At 43.7% G+C, this 17,912-nt stretch overlaps 1 protein-coding gene across 1 annotated transcript; it reads left to right on the top strand.

Moving 5' to 3' along the window:
* The first annotated feature begins 2,827 nt into the window (after positions 1–2,827).
* On the top strand, positions 2,828–17,813 carry STT3A (STT3 oligosaccharyltransferase complex catalytic subunit A). Its single transcript, XM_075190361.1, has 18 exons — positions 2,828–2,932; positions 7,162–7,287; positions 7,417–7,477; positions 9,049–9,170; positions 10,154–10,299; positions 11,000–11,090; positions 11,198–11,304; positions 11,896–12,060; positions 12,360–12,540; positions 13,182–13,337; positions 14,244–14,335; positions 14,710–14,865; positions 15,383–15,571; positions 15,824–15,940; positions 16,501–16,603; positions 16,979–17,167; positions 17,302–17,417; positions 17,543–17,813. The coding sequence occupies exons 2-18, from the start codon at positions 7,200–7,202 to the stop codon at positions 17,579–17,581; spliced, it is 2,118 nt and encodes a 705-aa protein (XP_075046462.1). The 5' UTR covers positions 2,828–2,932; positions 7,162–7,199; the 3' UTR covers positions 17,582–17,813.
* The last annotated feature ends 99 nt before the right edge of the window (positions 17,814–17,912 follow it).

Raw genomic sequence — 17,912 nt, 5'->3', positions numbered from 1 at the left:
GTGCGCTCTGCTCTAACAGACAATACACTGCAGGGTACGTACAATACATATGTGAAATATAAAGTCACAAGAGAACACACAGAAAAATACCCCAGAAAAATAAATGAATTAATGTCACCTGTTAATAATAGTCCTTAATGACAAAACATTAAAAAAATGTTTTGTTTGTTTTTCATCCTTTCCACTTAAAGTACATTTATCAGGATATTCTTAATGTCTACTTATATAAAATGCATGTTTACAGTTGTTTCTGATTGCAGACACATGTTCTAACGTATACATGTATGGGCAGCATGGTGGCTCAGTGGTCAGCACTTCTGCCTCACAGCACTGGGGTAATGAGTTCAATCACAGACCATGGCCTTATCTGTGTGGAGTTTGTATGTTCTCCCCGTGTTTGCATGGGTTTCCTCAGGGTGCTCCGGTTTCTTCCCCCAATCCAAAAACATACTGGTAGGTTAATTGGCTGCTATTAAAATTGGTGTGTGTGTTGTAAATACAGCATGTATCGCCATTTACATTCCTTAATGAATCAGGCGCCTAATGTCCTGCATGGTGGATAGTGATCAGATATAACTATGTCATGGATATAATCCTGGTGAGTATAGTTGAGTATTATTATTGTTGATTTGTAAGGGGGCACAGTGATCCGCAGCACCGGACAGTGGGAAATACAGGACATACAAGGTGGACAAAATAACACAGACATGTAAACAAAGGCTAGGGAGGACCCTGCTATGTACAGAGCTTACAATCTAGTATAGGTTTGGACATACTAGAATATATTGAGACGTAATAGAAAGCTATTACCTTTGGTATATTTTGTGTACTCTCTGTCGGCTGGAGGTTTTGCTATCTTCTAGCACATTATGTACTGAATTTTGTGTATTCAATACCACCCATAAATGTAATACAAACTCAGAAACAATAGAGCATGTTGGCATGCAGCCATGCAGAATGTATTGTCTATATATATGGGTGGGAATGAACGGTCTTACTGACAGTCCTAACACATATACTTACACCTTCCCATACTGTTAATGTTCCTTACACACTTTCATATTGTACATCTGTACAAGTCACACTGAGCCATGATTCAGTCATTTTGCTAGTAGTGTTTACAGGAGGATAAGTCCACAAAGATGTGAATTGTAAAAGTAAAGTGCGCTCTTTACGTCAATCATTTTAGCACATTTAATGATTGTAGCCCTGAAAAGTAAGAAACATGGAAAGTAGAACATGGTGGCACTAAAGCTTCATTTAATCCTGGTGTGTTACCTGTGGTCCATGTAAACGTGCACACATGACGTTAACAGTAGGTGCTTCCAATCCCCCAGGACGCTCTCCTGTGCTGGGGATGATCCTTGCGGGGACAGGCTGAGCTGGGGGGGCAGGGAGGCATCTGCCCCCCAGGCCGACCCCTTAGAGGGCAACCTTGGGCTGGGTCGCTGGGAGACCTGAATTTTTGTTCCTTTAAAATATTTCTATAGCAACCTGCCCATATGGAGCCTAAATGATGCTATTTGCAATGAATTGCGTCATTTTGGCCCCATCCCTGACAAAATGTTGATTTTGTCATTGGGTGTGGCCAAAATCACTGCGCCCTGCCCCCTTCCACCCTCCCACCACACACCCCCTCCAGGATCTCCTGGAGGGCAACAATATAAAGTTGCCAAAAAGTCCCTCGTTCCTCCCTATCCCCATAAGGTCACTTAGAGGGATAAGGGTCTTCATGCCACCCTTCACCAAAGCAAGGGGTGCCTTGATATCCCTGAACCCCAGAGTCTTACGCCCCCTTAGGGGACAAGGGTCTTCAGTCCCACCTCTGCCACAAGGCTCAGGTGGGCCCCTTTCTCTGCCACAAGGCTCAGGTGGGCCCCTTTCTCTGCCACAAGGCTCAGGTGGGCCCCTTTCTCTGCCACAAGGCTCAGGTGGGCCCCTTTCTCTGCCACAAGGCTCAGGTGGGCCCCTTTCTCTGCCACAAGGCTCAGGTGGGCCCCTTTCTCTGCCACAAGGCTCAGGTGGGCCCCTTTCTCTGCCACAAGGCTCAGGTAGGCCCCTTTCTCTGCGAGTTCAGATGAAGGTTCTCTCGGGAACTGTATGGTCTGCTCCCCTGGAGAGGAGGGAACTTCTGACAGTTTGCGGAGGGGGCTCCACATAACCCTCGAAAAATGTAAAGACAAACAAAAACATGTGCAAATAAGTGCACACTGTGTAAGTGCAAGAGTCAATAAATATAGAATATAAAATTGTAGGGTTTTGGAACGTACTAGTGTTATCTAGAACATTCGGTGTAGCTGTATATGTACATCTATAAATATATAAAAGTATAGTGAATGGACCCTGCCACCTCATACAATGGGGTTATGATACCATGTAGTGATTCCTTTCTGACACCAGGTGGCGCTCTCCTCCGCCACAGCAGTGTCACATTTATAGACCGCTCTAACAATAGGGTAATGATACCATGCAGTGACGTATCTCTGACACCAGGTGTCGCTCTCTTCCGCCACAGTGTTTCACCCAAACGCAGTTCTCACAATAGAAATGTTATCCTTCCTCCTGGCCGCCTGGTGGCGCTGTCTCGCCTCCACCTCTCCCCTTGCTCTGCGCGCCTTGCTGGAATGGACACGTCACTCCTCGCACCCTCAACCTAACCTGGCTTTGCTTAAAGCTCTACGGTGACAGCACACGAAGGAAGCCCCGCCTCTGCTCGGACGCAGCTCTCCGGGCAGCCAATGGACAGATGCCCCTTCGGCTTCCCTCAGCCGTCCTTGTTTGTTTCGCCCAATGAGAATGGGAGCGGAAGTGTGGGCGGCCAATCGGCGAGCGCGGACCGCGTGGAGGCGGGGCTAGCTGACTGTCAGGTTAGGCTGAGAAAGTGTGGGGAGTTTGATGGGGAGAGTGAGGAGAGAGGAGCGGTCGCTGCCAGGTGAGAGCCGGGTGTGCGGGTGTATCCCCGGGTGTGAGCACCCTGTCCACGTACATGGTACACAGAGGGATTGTATTATCTATACATGTCACGTGGTTCTATACAGTACATCCGGGCATTCTATATAATATCATACAATGCTGCACTATATGGGAATAAAGAGTCCTCTCCATAGAGGAAATCACTGGATCCTGTGTCTGCTGCTACATCCTATAGGTTCATATATAGGGGACATTATGTGTGCAATGTAGTCCTGTGTGTATAATTAATATATATATATATATATATATATATATATATATATATATATATATATATGGATTATATGTGGCTTTTACTGTGCTCTATACAGGTGATATTGCCAGGTGTGTACAGTAGTATGTATATAACCGTGTTCTATATAGAGTAGATTACTGGAGGTGTATGCAGTCACTAGTTGGGATGTGTTTTGTATGTAAATAGGGGTGTAATTCATTCATTATGGATATAATACTTTGATATATGTATGATAGGTGCACATAAATCTAATATTGAATTTCTTTCTTCCTCTTATTATATGTTTAGATGTATTTCTATACAAATCCATGCATTATTATAATGTAGGTAATTAGCCTCCTATAAGATGTGTTGTCTGTGGTCATGTGTTCATATGATGGAGTATCCTACTCATACGTGATAGTCCTGTGTGTAAGACACCAGGGGCATTCAGCTGTGCTGTGGGTTCCTGTGGATATGTGGATACATATGAAGTAGTATTACTGTCAGGTTGTTGTATATGTCTGGGTGTGATTAGTGTAGCGGCACACAGCGATAGGTGTAAGGGGCTGCAGTGTGGGGATTTATAAGAGTAACTTGTACAAACACGCCTCGGCACTGTAAGTAATGATGGATATCAGGAACGTGTCTGCATCAGAGGAGCTGTATGTATTGGTCATTGTATATGTCATGTCTCTGCCTGTTCCTGCACATTGGTCTGGGGTCATCCAGTAAGTGATGTACTGCAGGGAGCAGCCAATAGCAAACACATGGACAACAAAACATTAAATGGCATTTTGTTTGCAGGATACTCTGCACGTAGAGTCTGTGTAAAGATCCTGGAGCTGGATGTTGCCCTAACATTATATTGATCCCCATCTTGTCATCCTACATATACTTAAACCTGATTGATGTTAATGATTAGATATATCCTGTAAAGCATTTCATAATAAGTAGGTGCTATATAAATAACCTGTAATAAATATATAATGCCCCCAGTCTGTACCAGGGTCTGTTCTGCTGAGTCTGGAAGTAATCTGCATATGGAGAATGGTCTCCTATCATTGTTAGACCTGACTACATAGAGTCGCGTCTCTGTGTGGGAAGGAATAGGTATTATCGCTAATTAGTTCAGTGATGGCGGCCCTCTAATTTTTAAAAGGGCTGCACGTTACCCTTAATCTCAGTAATAAGGTAAAATAACACCTAAGGGTCTGAGGACTGGGTTTGAGAAACACTGCTCTACAAAATTCTTAAAATAGACTTGAATAAGACACTTTTCTAAATATCATTCATACATGATTAATACGTATCTATAGGATTCAGTCCATTCAGCTGGATATTAAAAACATCAGGCTTAAATCGCTTGTTCTTTGTGTTTACACAAGTCATTTCCTCTCCTCTATGAAACTCTTGACATTTTATTTTTGAATACTAATTCAAAAATATATATATTTTAATGCACAAACTATATTTACAAACAAAAGTGCAAATAAATAAAATAAAACCAACCCCTTACATCTCACTGTATCTCAATGAGGAAACATACCTACAGTGCCCATAATGTCGTCAGGGAGATCACATGATTTTTTACCCATGTTGGCACAGTGGCAGAATGAGGCTGCATCATTGTACATGATGACCTAAATGACACCGTCACCTTAACTCCCCGCGGCATTGCATTACTTTTTATTCATTGCCACATAATGGGGCAGGTTCGGTTAAGAGCGAAACTTCAGTGAGATGTTTGGGGTTAAAATGTTCGCTTAGTTTTGCTTGTACCTCAGAGAGATGTGAGCAAAAGTAATATTTCTGTACCTAAACTGCCGGCACAGCGTGCTTTGGAACCTCGCACTTAGTTGAACTGGCGCCAGTGATAAGAACGAGGTCTCGTTATCTTACCTACTGTGCAACAAAACAAATTACTGCAGTATGATGCTGCCCTGTCACACATAAGGGGGTGTTCGGTTTGGTGCAAAATATTTACAGCTTTTCACAACCGAAATCCTGCACATAATCCTACTTTACATACGGTTACAGATGTGGATTATTTTTAGTTCCACTGAAATTACTGGGCCTGGCGCATAAAGTCTGAGGTCTGGTAAAATGACCCAAAAGGTTTTTTAAACATCTTGGCTGCAACAAAATGAAGAAAGCAGGGAGCCCCCTCTGCCTGCGGAAAATAACAAGCGTTTTCCCACGCTGGCTGCTTGTGATTGGCTGAAGCAGAGTTGAATTTGCAAAATAAGGTAGTGCATGCAAGCGGTTGAATTCTCGCGAGCAGCAATGCTTTTCAATGGGCAGAGGCTTTGCATGTGAAGACCCTATTTGTGAAAAGTCTGACAACTGAATAAGAGGAAAGAGGAGAAAATGTTTTGCTTTTGCGTGGGATAAACCATTTTCTCCCACAAAGGGGGAATTGAAAAGCTCTGTAATTGAGCCCTTTAAACATTTTTATTCCTGTGGTCCCTATTCCAGTAATATAGGACTTTACAAATCTATTGTTGTCAACCACTTTAAAGTGGCTCAGGAAGGGTTTGTGGGAGTTGCAATCTCTGTTTTCTGTCTGGACTGCACAGAGGGATCGGTAGGATGTTTTAGTATATATTATATACACGTACATCTTATTTGTTTTTGATATGCTGCCTCCCATCTCTAATACAATAGAGGAAGCAGCGTTATGTGTTAATAAGATTGGTGATCAGTAGATAATGTTACTAATGAGGTTTCCCCATCAGCATTAGGAACCTTCCACACACAGTTTCCTCCTGATGTTCTAATCCCCCTTATACCCCACACTTATATGAAGTACTTCTCAGTTATAGGAGCAGGGCATCCACTTAATGTTTCATTATCGCCACTAACTGCAGTGCTGTTGGAACCTAGGGGGGACCCAGCTTGTTTGGGGAACCCTTGTGATTGTGGACTATACCATCCAGAAGAGATCTACACTCAACTGTCCTGGTTACAAAGCTCTGCTTTCTCCAGCATTACACAGGCGTTGGTAATACAATCTCAGTGTGATCAGTTAGAACAGAACTTAAGGCAGCTCAATCTGTGGCCTTCAATTCTGGTGGTGATGAAAGGTGAAGAGGCAGATCGTTTGCAGTGGCCGCTATGGTTTGGTTACCCTACATTGTAGCCTGGTGAGATCCTGGTGTCTCCAAATTGGCATAATCGTGCTGTACTAGTCTTTCATAGTGTTTACACAAACAAGTGTGCATGTTGGAGGGATAAGAGCTGCCTGTACTTGCATGCAAGAGCCGTTAATCCACATTAGTATAACATGTTAACAATGTTAAAAGTATCTGGAAAGTGCAGCCAGTGTCTAAAATATCAGTTACCCTTTGACTTGTGGTGGTTTTTAGATTTGGAACGTTAATGTTCTTTGAAGTCACTTTCTATTATTTTATTTGCCTAGAGCTGTAAAATTTCACGGTGCTGATCAGAGAATATGTCATCGTTCACACCTTCCCTGCCCCAGTGGAGCCTTCTGTATAAGTTTCCTAGAAAATGTTGTGCTGTTTGAGGACCCTGCTTATTTAAACTATTATCAGTGGCTCCCATCCATTCCCCTCCTCACATCACGACACTGCCCCGTCGCCGGCTCTCATATTCTTGCTGACATAAATGCACAAGTGGACCGATCAACAATTAAGATAAGTGCAGCACACTCGTCTTCTGAAAACATCTGTGATGCTGTGAGCATTCCGATGCTCTGATTGGCTACAAGTTGTTTTGTCTTATGACTACATGAAAACTAGAGACACAGGGACATGAAGATTGATTACAAAGAGATGCACAAACCCAGAGTTAAATGCACCTTTGTCTGTTTCTTTGCTGTTTGCAGCTCTAGTGCTCCAGAATCCCAAATCATGATCCCTGGTGGTGTTGGAGTGTCTCCCTGTTGACTCTTGGACTATGCATTGTGTCAGCTCTTCTTTATGTACATGTTCTCCTCTTCTGTCTTACAGGTGTTTAAGTGTTGTGTGTCCCATCCCTACATGTGAAGATGACTAGGTTAGGATTCTTGCGGCTGTCCTATGAGAAACAGGACACTCTCCTCAAACTCCTCATCCTGTCCATGGCCGCCATTCTCTGTGAGTGCCTCTTCTTACCCTTCTGTATCTCTAATATAATATATATAAATATATATGTATTGACGTCGCCCCAATACTTTGTATCCTCTGATCGACTGCATCATATTAATATATTCTATGTGCTTTCAGCTTTTTCCACCAGGTTATTCTCCGTGCTGAGGTTTGAGAGCGTCATCCATGAGTTTGATCCGTAAGTTTGTGTTTTATCACCTAATACACGATTATTTTCGGAGGTGTCGGCCAGCAAGTAGTTTGACCAGACAAACCGGTTCTTGTACTGTTTTGATGTGTGATGAAGGGGATGGCTCGCGTGTCTTCAGTCCACACCCTGAATCTTCTGCCCGGCACTGCAGCTTATACGATGCTCTGATTCGTGTTTCTGCATTAATCACTTTATTCAATGTTCCTGAGTCTGTTACACCAGGTCACATTAGGTCTGTAGAAGTAAATACACGGAGTACATCAGAGATGTCGCATATCGACGTGGGAATGAACGATCTCTTGTTTTATCCTTAATCACTGCGTTATTTACAAATCGGTCACAAATTCGTTTTAAGTCAATGATGTATGAAAACAAAAGGCTAATACTCTGTAGCCTCTGTACATCTGTATTACATGGCATATAATTCAATGCTTTTGTTGACACTTTGATAAAGACTGAAAAGTAAGGAGGAAGATGTCTGTTGCTTGTAAATTGAGTTCAGTCCACTAAGATACAGAGTTTATACTGCTAGTTCTTGTAATCACCAGTAATGATCCGCGGTGGGCTTGTGTACCAGCAAGGAATCTGATGGTGTTCTTCAACTATTATACTCCTGGATCCTGAGTCCATGTAGCAGTATATACACCAGGTCCTGTATGTCTGAGATAACTGGTTTGTTGTTAGAGGGGAACTTCACTTAACTTTTATTTTTACTATTAATTCATACCCCCCCCCCCCCCCCCACACACAGTTGGTATTAAGATGACTTGAAAAGTATTATTTTCCTCCGTAGCCTTGTGGTAGAAAATAAGGAATACTTCAAATCTACTTGTATGGTGGAGATTTCATCTGATGCCCATCGCTACTGTCCTATTTTCAAAATTAAATGATGCAAACTTAAAACAAAAACACCGAAATTACATTTCCTAGAATGAGAAAACAGCTTTATTGAAATGTATTTGCTTCAAAGAATCCCTAATACTTAGGAGTAGTATTGTAGTATTATGTCAAAGCAAATTTCATCTTTATATTTGAGGGAGAACTTAAGTTTGCTCTATAAAATACATTTTTGTGTTGCAATAAAAGGTTATCTTGTGATATTTGTTTTGGGTTTACTGCATATTACCTTATTTACTATGTAAATAACAGGGGGGGGGGGTTCTCCCTGAGAGCCTCCAAGAGAGCCTTAATGGAGCAAGCTGTTTATGCAATATACTCCCTCCAGGGTTGGCTCTATCCAGCATACACTGTGGTAGAGCTCGGAGGTGTAGAGGAAGTCGGCTCAAACGTTTCTCTAGGGCCAACGGGATCATGGAGACCTTCTTTTTTTTTTTTTTTTTTTTTTTTTTTGATTTTTACTATGCTTTACATAATGCTAAATAATCACAGCACATCAGTGTAAAACTTGTTGAGTTTAGAAAGAAGTCCTCTTATGGGCTAGGTATCTTCCCTTAAACACACTTGGGTTCTCGGTTCTAAGCCCGCTCTATAAACATCATATAACCTTACGTCTGGCCTTGCTGGTTCTTGAAGTTAGTTCCCCACGTCTTATTTTCCAGGTACTTCAACTATCGGACCACCAGGTTTCTGACCGAAGAAGGATTCTATAACTTCCTTAATTGGTTTGATGACCGAGCATGGTATCCACTAGGGAGAATTATAGGAGGAACCATCTACCCAGGTAGGTCTGATGGAAGAGGATTGTGACCTCCTGGCCCTCGGTCATCCGGAGGCCTTTTCTTTTATGTGTCCAGAGGTGTCTGAGTATTCACTGTCCAGTCTCGGTCCTTATTCTCCTAATGAACTAGATCTGAATGTGCGTGCCAATGTAGCACAAAAACAAACATAATATAGTGTTTGGTGTGAGGGTTACTTCAATTTTAATAGAAGAAAAGAGAGTGAGTTTTATTCCATGTGGTGCACAATGCTCTTGTTTTTATTTTCTTATTATTTTGAAACTTTTTAATGTCATTTAAAAATGAACCTTTTATTCATTTTTATTTTAAAATTCAATATAAAAAGGTAAAATAACTGTGAATCAATAACAAATGTGAATTTAAAATAGCTGAGTGGACTTCAGCTGACTCCTTTATACTGAGAGGTTTACATGCAGGATCTAGGCATAGCGAGGGGGAGAGTTATTTTAATCTCTTGGGATCTACATTCCCTTCTGTATGATATACAACTCTCCTTCTATTGAGATTTGTTTTAACCAGTCTGTCTCTTTATTACAGCTACTGCTCATACTGTTTAACAAGGATACATTCAAGGCTACTTATTTAGAAAGTGCCTGATAGTTTTACTAATGTATCTATTTGTATCCTGTCATTGAAGTTTGCCTGTTACAAGTTATCTGTTTCCATTTGTTTTGTTTGTGAAGTGCTCTGATCTCACTCAGGGTTTACAGGCAGCTGTTTAAACCTAATCTCCTAAATTCTCATCTTGGTGCTTTTATCAGCAAGAACGCCAACACGCGTTTCGCTGTATAATTATTTAAGGCACCACAGTGCTCTATAGCGCCTGCCAGTGGCAAAAACAGGGATATAAAATGTAGACATGAAAACAAAGGGTGGGGAGTGCTACGCTCATCGGAGAGCTTACAATCTAATTGGGAGACGACAGAGATAAGACACTATCTGATACACCTTCATGTTTCCTCCGCAGGACTGATGATCACATCAGCGGCATTTTACCACATTCTGCACTTCTTTCATATCACCATCGACATCAGAAATGTATGTGTGTTCCTGGCCCCACTCTTCTCCTCCTTCACCACTATTGTCACCTACCACCTGACCAAAGAGCTGAAGGTAAGTAAGATACTAAGTCTGTAGTAGTATCTGTACCAGGCAGAGGTCACTTGTGTTGTCTTGAGGGCAAGTATATGACCTTAATGTAGATGCTGGGTATTATTCTGCTGAATATAACTGAAGCAATTTATATATAGCTAGATATGTCCACCTTACTCCACCTGTCCTGCAAGGTGCTATGTGAAGGTTGTGTTTCTCTAAGTAGTCAGAGTGCAGTATGAATGCATTGTGTGGATTCAGAAGGTCATTGATGTCACAGCAGCTAAACTGACTGCAGTCTCAGATATTTCTCCTGCATCAGACCCATTTGTGTACCACAGATGCAGAAGGGACTTCAGCTTTATATCATAGTGGGGAGGTAATAGTTGACCTTTTAATATATGAGCAGTGGAATATCCGTAACAATGATGTATTTTACCGTAATGGTTCTGGAACTGTTACATTTTGAGGTTCAGTGGACCTTTTATACCATCACTGTGTTCCCAGGTGCCCGTGCCATCCACGTGGTAGTGAGAAATGCCGTTGTGGTCTTTAGTCCAAAACAAGGGCAGAGGCGGTGGTACCGCATTAGTGCTATGCTGACTGATTTGGTGGTTAGGGTGCATAAGTTTCCTATGCCGATTCCTAGTTATTGAAGTTCTCTTGGACCTCATCCTACATCTACTATAAACGAGTTTATCGCTTTGTGTCCCCTACGTAGGATGCAGGCGCCGGCCTATTGGCGGCAGCGATGATCGCTGTTGTACCAGGATATATCTCCCGTTCCGTGGCTGGATCATATGATAATGAAGGTAAGATCTCTATCAGGAAGTGCATCACTCTGGATGTGGACACTCAGGCTGGGTCGAGGCGGACTGTGTCTTGTGGCTTTCTGATATTATTTTCTCGCCTTGTTTAGGTATTGCCATCTTCTGCATGTTACTGACATACTACATGTGGATCAAGGCGGTAAAGACTGGCTCCATCTACTGGGCAGCCATGTGTGCCCTGGCCTATTTTTACATGGTGAGTGTAAAACTAGTCGGAACAATGTGTCCTCTCTGCATCTATAAAAGCGGGAGGTGGCCTGCCGCATCTGTAAACCCGGGAGGTGGCCTGCCGCATCTGTAAACCCGGGAGGTGGCCTGCCGCATCTGTAAACCCGGGAGGTGGCCTGCCGCATCTGTAAACCCGGGAGGTGGCCTGCCGCATCTGTAAACCCGGGAGGTGGCCTGCCGCATCTGTAAACCCGGGAGGTGGCCTGCCGCATCTGTAAACCCGGGAGGTGGCCTGCCGCATCTGTAAACCCGGGAGGTGGCCTGCCGCATCTGTAAACCCGGGAGGTGGCCTGCCGCATCTGTAAACCCGGGAGGTGGCCTGCCGCATCTGTAAACCCGGGAGGTGGCCTGCCGCTCAGAATAAAGATATTGGTTATCAGAAGATATAGATTTTAATCCTCCTTTTGAAAGGTCATGACTTTTTTGGGGGCAATTATGAACACTATAGAGTACTACCACCCAGCCTTCTATACAGCTAATTATAGAGCAGACTAAGTCCATGATGCACTGATTACTGATCGGCCATGTTGGTTAGTAATGATGTTGTATTTTTTTGCAGGTCTCGTCCTGGGGAGGTTACGTCTTTCTGATTAATCTGATCCCTCTTCATGTCCTTGTCTTGATGCTGACCGGCCGGTTCTCCCACCGCATCTACGTGGCTTACTGCACAGTGTATTGTTTGGGCACCATCCTGTCTATGCAAATCTCCTTTGTGGGCTTTCAGGTAATCTCAACATCTGGTAACGTTTCCATGAGTAGTAGGCTGGCCCCATACACCGATTCCTGTCCAGTTTGGTTGTTTTGATTGATGAGCTGTGATCGGGGTATCCATCAGATCAATGTGTTGTGTTTTGTAATGCTGAAGATTTAAAATGTGCTCTTCCTGTATGTTTGATCTCTCTCAATGACCTCTTGCTTCCCCTTGTAAGCCCTGGTTTCCCTGTACAGAAGATGGTGTCTGTCCTACTTGTTTTGTGACCTCTGTAAGGAATACTGAATAAAATGCTGTTTTGTTCTTCCCAGCCGGTTCTGTCCTCTGAACACATGGCGGCCCTGGGAGTATTTGGTTTGTGCCAGATCCACGCCTATGTGGACTATCTGCGGAGCAAGCTGAGCCCCCAGCAATTTGAGGTTCTCTTCCGGAGTGTCATCTCCTTGGTCGGGTTTATCCTGCTGACTGTGGGGGGAACGCTCATGCTGACAGGTAGGAGACATTTACAGAAGTGGAAGTTGCTCAATCAATTTATAGGCTCATAGCAGGAGCTTTAAAGGGCGAGATTATTCTGAAAGGGACAAACAGATAGGAGACTTTGTAACTCCTCCATCGCTAAAACAGGCCGTCTTACCTAACTTGTCATTGCTGGATTTTTCAGGGCTGAATCAGGGGGAAGAGGGACCACCTGTGGGCTCACCGGCACTGTATTCCCCAGCCAACAATGCAGTAGTGCCCTTCCAGGGCTCTGTAACCTCTCCTCTGGCTGGGGTCAGAGGTCATGGACCATGCTGGAGGGAGCTGTGTGGGTACAGTACGGTGTCAGGGGGGTGGAGGGGCCATCTGTGGGCTCACTGGCACTATATTCCCCAGCCAACAATGCAATAATGCCCTTACAGGGCTCTGTAACCCCTCCTCTGGCTGGGGTCAGAGGTCATGGACCAGGCTGGAGGGAGCGGTGTGGGTACAGTACTGTGCCAGTGGGGAGGGTGTTATCTGTCTGCAGAGTACAGTGACAGCAGATTTGATGGCTGATTGGCATTAGATGGGGTATATTCAGACTTGGGAATGACATTTCTTGTTGCTGGAAGTGTGCGGTTGGATAGAAAGTAACTGCTTGAACTTTGCCCTAGGTAAAATCTCTCCGTGGACCGGACGTTTCTATTCCCTCCTGGATCCCTCTTACGCCAAGAACAACATTCCCATCATTGCGTCCGTCTCTGAGCATCAGCCCACAACCTGGTCCTCCTACTACTTTGACCTGCAGCTTCTTGTCTTCATGTTTCCAGGTGCGATGACTCTTATTAGTTATATAGTGACCTGATATAGGTCATATCCTGCAGAATGTACATTATGTGCCCTGTACAACAGAATGGTGATTATATGTAGCCGTTATTCCTGACCCTAATCTCAGATCTAAAGCCTGAAACCGATGGATCTATTATTGCTTTATAACTGACCCCTTTACACTTACAGCATTGTAAACCATACAGCAGATTGCAAACATCAGAATTTAGTCTGTGGTTTCCGCTTCAACACCCAGCCCCCCCCCCCCCCCCCCCCCCCACAGTTGTCAATGGCACCCAGTGGGTGTAGCATTGGTTAAAATTTAAATATATTCATAGGAAAGATTTTTGGCTGTTTGGATGTAAAATTAATTTCTCTGTAAATGTTACCAATACAAATGCAGTCATTGCCTTCAGTCCTGAAGGGCTTAAGCTACAATATTGAGGTTTTAATGAGCAGAATGTTAATGAATAGCAAATGTATACAAATATACACTACAAAAATCCCTTATTATGTTTTAAAGCGAAGACCACATATAATTAAAACTCATGGCCGAATCTATACCTCTCAATTGGGAAAGAATTTCCCTTTTCTGTTTACAATCAGGCTGATGCCAGCCCCGTCGTTTCTTCAGTTTCTCCTCTTGTCACAAAGTAAACACACTGGCCTTTGAAAGGAGGAGGTGGCTGTGTCATCCCTTCCAGCCAGGAGCCCTATACCCTGCAAGCTCTTGGGGCAAGTTTCATCGTTATGATGACACTATATAACAAGTAGCTGATGCAATAGACTGTTCTGTGCGCTGACTGCTGGGTATTGTGTCTGTGGACAACTCTCCAGCCAGCAGCTGTTCAGTTTAATGTAAAATGCTGACTGTGTACTGAATTGTATCATTCTTGTCTCTCACGCAGTGGGTCTGTATTACTGCTTCAGTAATCTGTCCGATGCCAGAATATTCATCATCATGTATGGAGTCACTAGCATGTACTTCTCCGCAGTCATGGTAAGTACTGGGCTTTATGTAAAATCAGCCTTTACACCAGCAGGACGGTGTGACTGATGGAGTCAGGGACACTGCCGCACTAGTGATGGTAACATTTAGTACAGTCCTGGTGAACGTTATCCTATAGCAGTGCTGGGAAGTGAGACCAGATTACTCTGTCACTCTTGTTAGTGTATAGATGCAATAAGGAAGGGGTGAGGGTCCCGTGCCCACCTGATGGGGCACTGGTCTGCAGCGAGTTATGAGAGAGGAGGTGTTTGTGCTCCTTGTCTCCGATAGGTTGGAGTGAACTCCCTCTGCCCCCTATGGCTGAAGGATAAATGGAGGTTTTCACCTGTATACAGCATTATATAGTTTGATCTATCCCCACACAGGTGCGTCTGATGCTGGTCTTGGCCCCCGTCATGTGTATTCTGTCCGGTATTGGGGTTTCTCAGGTATTAACCACTTACATGAAGAACCTTGACATAAGCCGTCCCGATAAGAAAACAAAGAAACAACAGGATTCCACTTACCCCATTAAAAATGAGGTAAGTCCCTGCTCGGAGTGGGTGAGTGAACCACCTATTACATTACAGGGTGTTACTGGCTTTATAGGCAGAATCACTCGTCCTTTTGATCAATCTTCTGTCTCTGCACTACCACCTGCATCAGCCCAGCTAACGTTTCTGATCTGTTTGTTCCATCTATGAATATTCCGGGATCACTGTTCTACAGGTAACTGCGGAACAGAGGCTGTTGCCAATAGCAACCAATCATTTTCCTAATACGAGAACCTTTTCCTCAGTTGCATGTGGAACAGTTTTCCTAAGTGTCTCCCAGTGTGCTGGAGGAGACACCACTGTACCTCTTGCAGATTGTGTATCATTACATAAAGGCTGGCTGTGTGCGTATAGTGTAGTGGGTACAGTTACTGGTCTTATGTAATATTGTAGCAGAAATGAAACTATTGGTTTAGATTTGTTTCATAGACGGGTTGTGGCCCTCGGGTCGGACAGGAAATCTGAGCCTTTGTTGGTCTTAATGTGAACGTGTTTTGGTTGACAGGTTGCCAGTGGAATGATCATGGTAATGGCGTTCTTCCTGGTCACTTACACATTCCATTCCACCTGGGTCACCAGCGAGGCGTACTCCTCCCCCTCTATTGTGCTGTCTGCACGCGGTGGAGACGGGAGCCGCATCATCTTTGATGATTTCAGAGAGGCCTATTACTGGCTCCGACACAACACCCCCGAGGTAAGTCATCGTCACAGTGGGACCCACTGGGGAAGTGGAGGGAAGAGTGCGGATGCTCATGAGGACTTCAGAATAGTAACATGGGTACAGGGCCAGTTTTGGATCACAACTTGGGGGTTTGTGGAAGACTACTGCCTGAGGTGGCAGTATAATGTGTTCATATAAAGGCCAGTAATAGGCATACGGCAAATAGAGACGTGTACCCAACGATAACATTGTTCCCTTTTTCCATCACTTTCTTGGTTTTTACAGGATGCAAAGGTCATGTCCTGGTGGGATTATGGATACCAGATTACTGCAATGGCCAATCGAACAATCCTGGTGGACAACAACACTTGGAACAATACTCACATTTCCCGAGTGGGCCAGGTAAGACCCAGTCACTTGGTCATTTTGACGTAATGACTCCCAATCTGCACACTACACATTCGGAACTGGTTGGAACTCATTTTAACATGAGTCCATAATGTAGGATTTTAGAATTAGAAGTGCTCAGTGTTTTGCTTTTTTTGTAAACATTTAAGAATAAAATGTCTCTTGTATGGCATTCGTTACACTAATCGTGCTGGGGAATTTGGGCATCCATAAAGGTAATAAAAGGTTCATGGCCCTCTGGATCAGCACAACTAGGATTTAGGAGTAATTTCCCAGTAATATATCAAGTTACCATAAGGATATTAGCACAGCAATGCAGCTGACATTTTTACAGCTGAACTTAGGATATGAATTATTTCCGGGTACGACCGTCTCACTCACATTATTTCTGTAGGCTGTCTGTAAACGATAGAAACTATGTGCCCAGATACAGTATGACCATGACAATCCTGGTCCGTCCTTGTACTTCTGGTGTACGTTTCCCATATAAAATACTGTACTATGCACATTTCTTCTGCCTGCATAGCTCTAACCAGCCTCTGTCTTGACTCTAGGCCATGGCATCCACAGAGGAGAAAGCCTATGAGATTATGCGGGAACTGGATGTCAGTTATGTCCTGGTTATATTTGGAGGCCTCACCGGATACTCCTCAGATGGTGAGAATGTACAATAAACTCTGTACACTCTAGAATTATTAATGTTCCTCAAGCTGACTGTGTCCAGGCAAAGCCCCCTGTGGCTGAAGTACAATTATCTGTACGTTTGTACAGTTCTGCAGACTGCACAAGAGCTCACACTCCACAGTACAGTGAAAGCAGACGATTGCCACAAAGTGATGGTATATTATTCATTAAACAACTTTTGGTTATTTTAAAAGTCTGTTTGGCATAGACAAAGCTGCCAAGAAATCATCCGGCAGGGTGACCTCCATTCACTATATAGAGAGATCCCTATCTCCTAATTCTAATGCTTATATCTGCTTTGTGAGGTCTTTGTGAGCGAGTTTTACCAGCATGTTCTCTGGTTTTCAGATATTAACAAGTTTTTGTGGATGGTGAGAATTGGTGGGAGCACAGATACCGGTAAACACATAAAAGAACACGATTACTACACGCCAACGGGAGAGTTCCGCGTGGATAGAGAAGGGTCCCCGGTTCTTCTCAACTGCCTTATGTACAAGATGTGCTACTATCGCTTCGGACAAGTATACACAGAAGCCAGTACGTATGACCACAGCAGTTGGTGGTGTACTCTGGTGCACATATGTTGCCGGAACTCTATCCGTGTTCCCTATCGGGGAGACTGTCATGTCTGCTGAATCTACTTTGTGCTCACAGCTACTTTTTCATTTCAGAGCGACCTCCAGGTTATGACCGGGTGAGGAACGCCGAAATTGGAAACAAAGACTTTGAGCTTGATGTATTGGAGGAAGCCTACACCACTGAGCACTGGCTGGTCCGAATATACAAGGTATGTATTACTAATCTCCTCTGTGACGCTCCGTCAACAAATCACAGCGAATCTCTCTGGTACATTAATGGATAAACTCCTAATAACAATGCTGACTTTCATTCCGACTGTTTTGTCTGTAACAGGTAAAAGATCTTGACAACCGCGGATTGTCCCGGACATAACGTTGCCTTCAGCTTTAACACAAACAGCACTGAGAGAGCCCTCGCCTGTGAACCAGATTTTTATACTGTTTCTATTGACGGGAAGAATGGAACTTGATTGGCCAATGGGGTTTGCACTGGTTGCTGCACATTCTGCGTGGAATGCTTTTTATCAATATGAATGTGTTACCAAATGATTGAAATTGTGGTTTTGACTTTACAAATGGTCAATTAAAGATGGGGATAAAATGTCTTTAAACTGTTTATTGAAAGTACTTACGGCGGATGGGATCACTTACTTCTACGATGAAGTGTAACAGGGACTTATTCTTTCTCAAATTATTAAACGCAG

Source organism: Mixophyes fleayi, chromosome 11 (genome assembly GCF_038048845.1).
Source record: "Mixophyes fleayi isolate aMixFle1 chromosome 11, aMixFle1.hap1, whole genome shotgun sequence".
NCBI classification, from domain to species: domain Eukaryota; kingdom Metazoa; phylum Chordata; class Amphibia; order Anura; family Limnodynastidae; genus Mixophyes; species Mixophyes fleayi.
Note: the sequence above shows the minus strand (reverse complement) of the source record. Positions and strands in the feature narration are given on the sequence as shown.

Excerpts from the sequence above, each read along its gene's own strand:
- STT3A (XM_075190361.1), top strand. The coding sequence starts at position 7,200 with ATGACTAGGTTAGGATTCTTGCGGCTGTCCTATGAGAAACAGGACACT. Across the intron at positions 7,288-7,416 it reads GTCCATGGCCGCCATTCTCT|CTTTTTCCACCAGGTTATTC; the intron begins GTGAGTGCCTCT and ends ATGTGCTTTCAG. Across the intron at positions 14,866-15,382 it reads CTTACCCCATTAAAAATGAG|GTTGCCAGTGGAATGATCAT; the intron begins GTAAGTCCCTGC and ends TTTGGTTGACAG.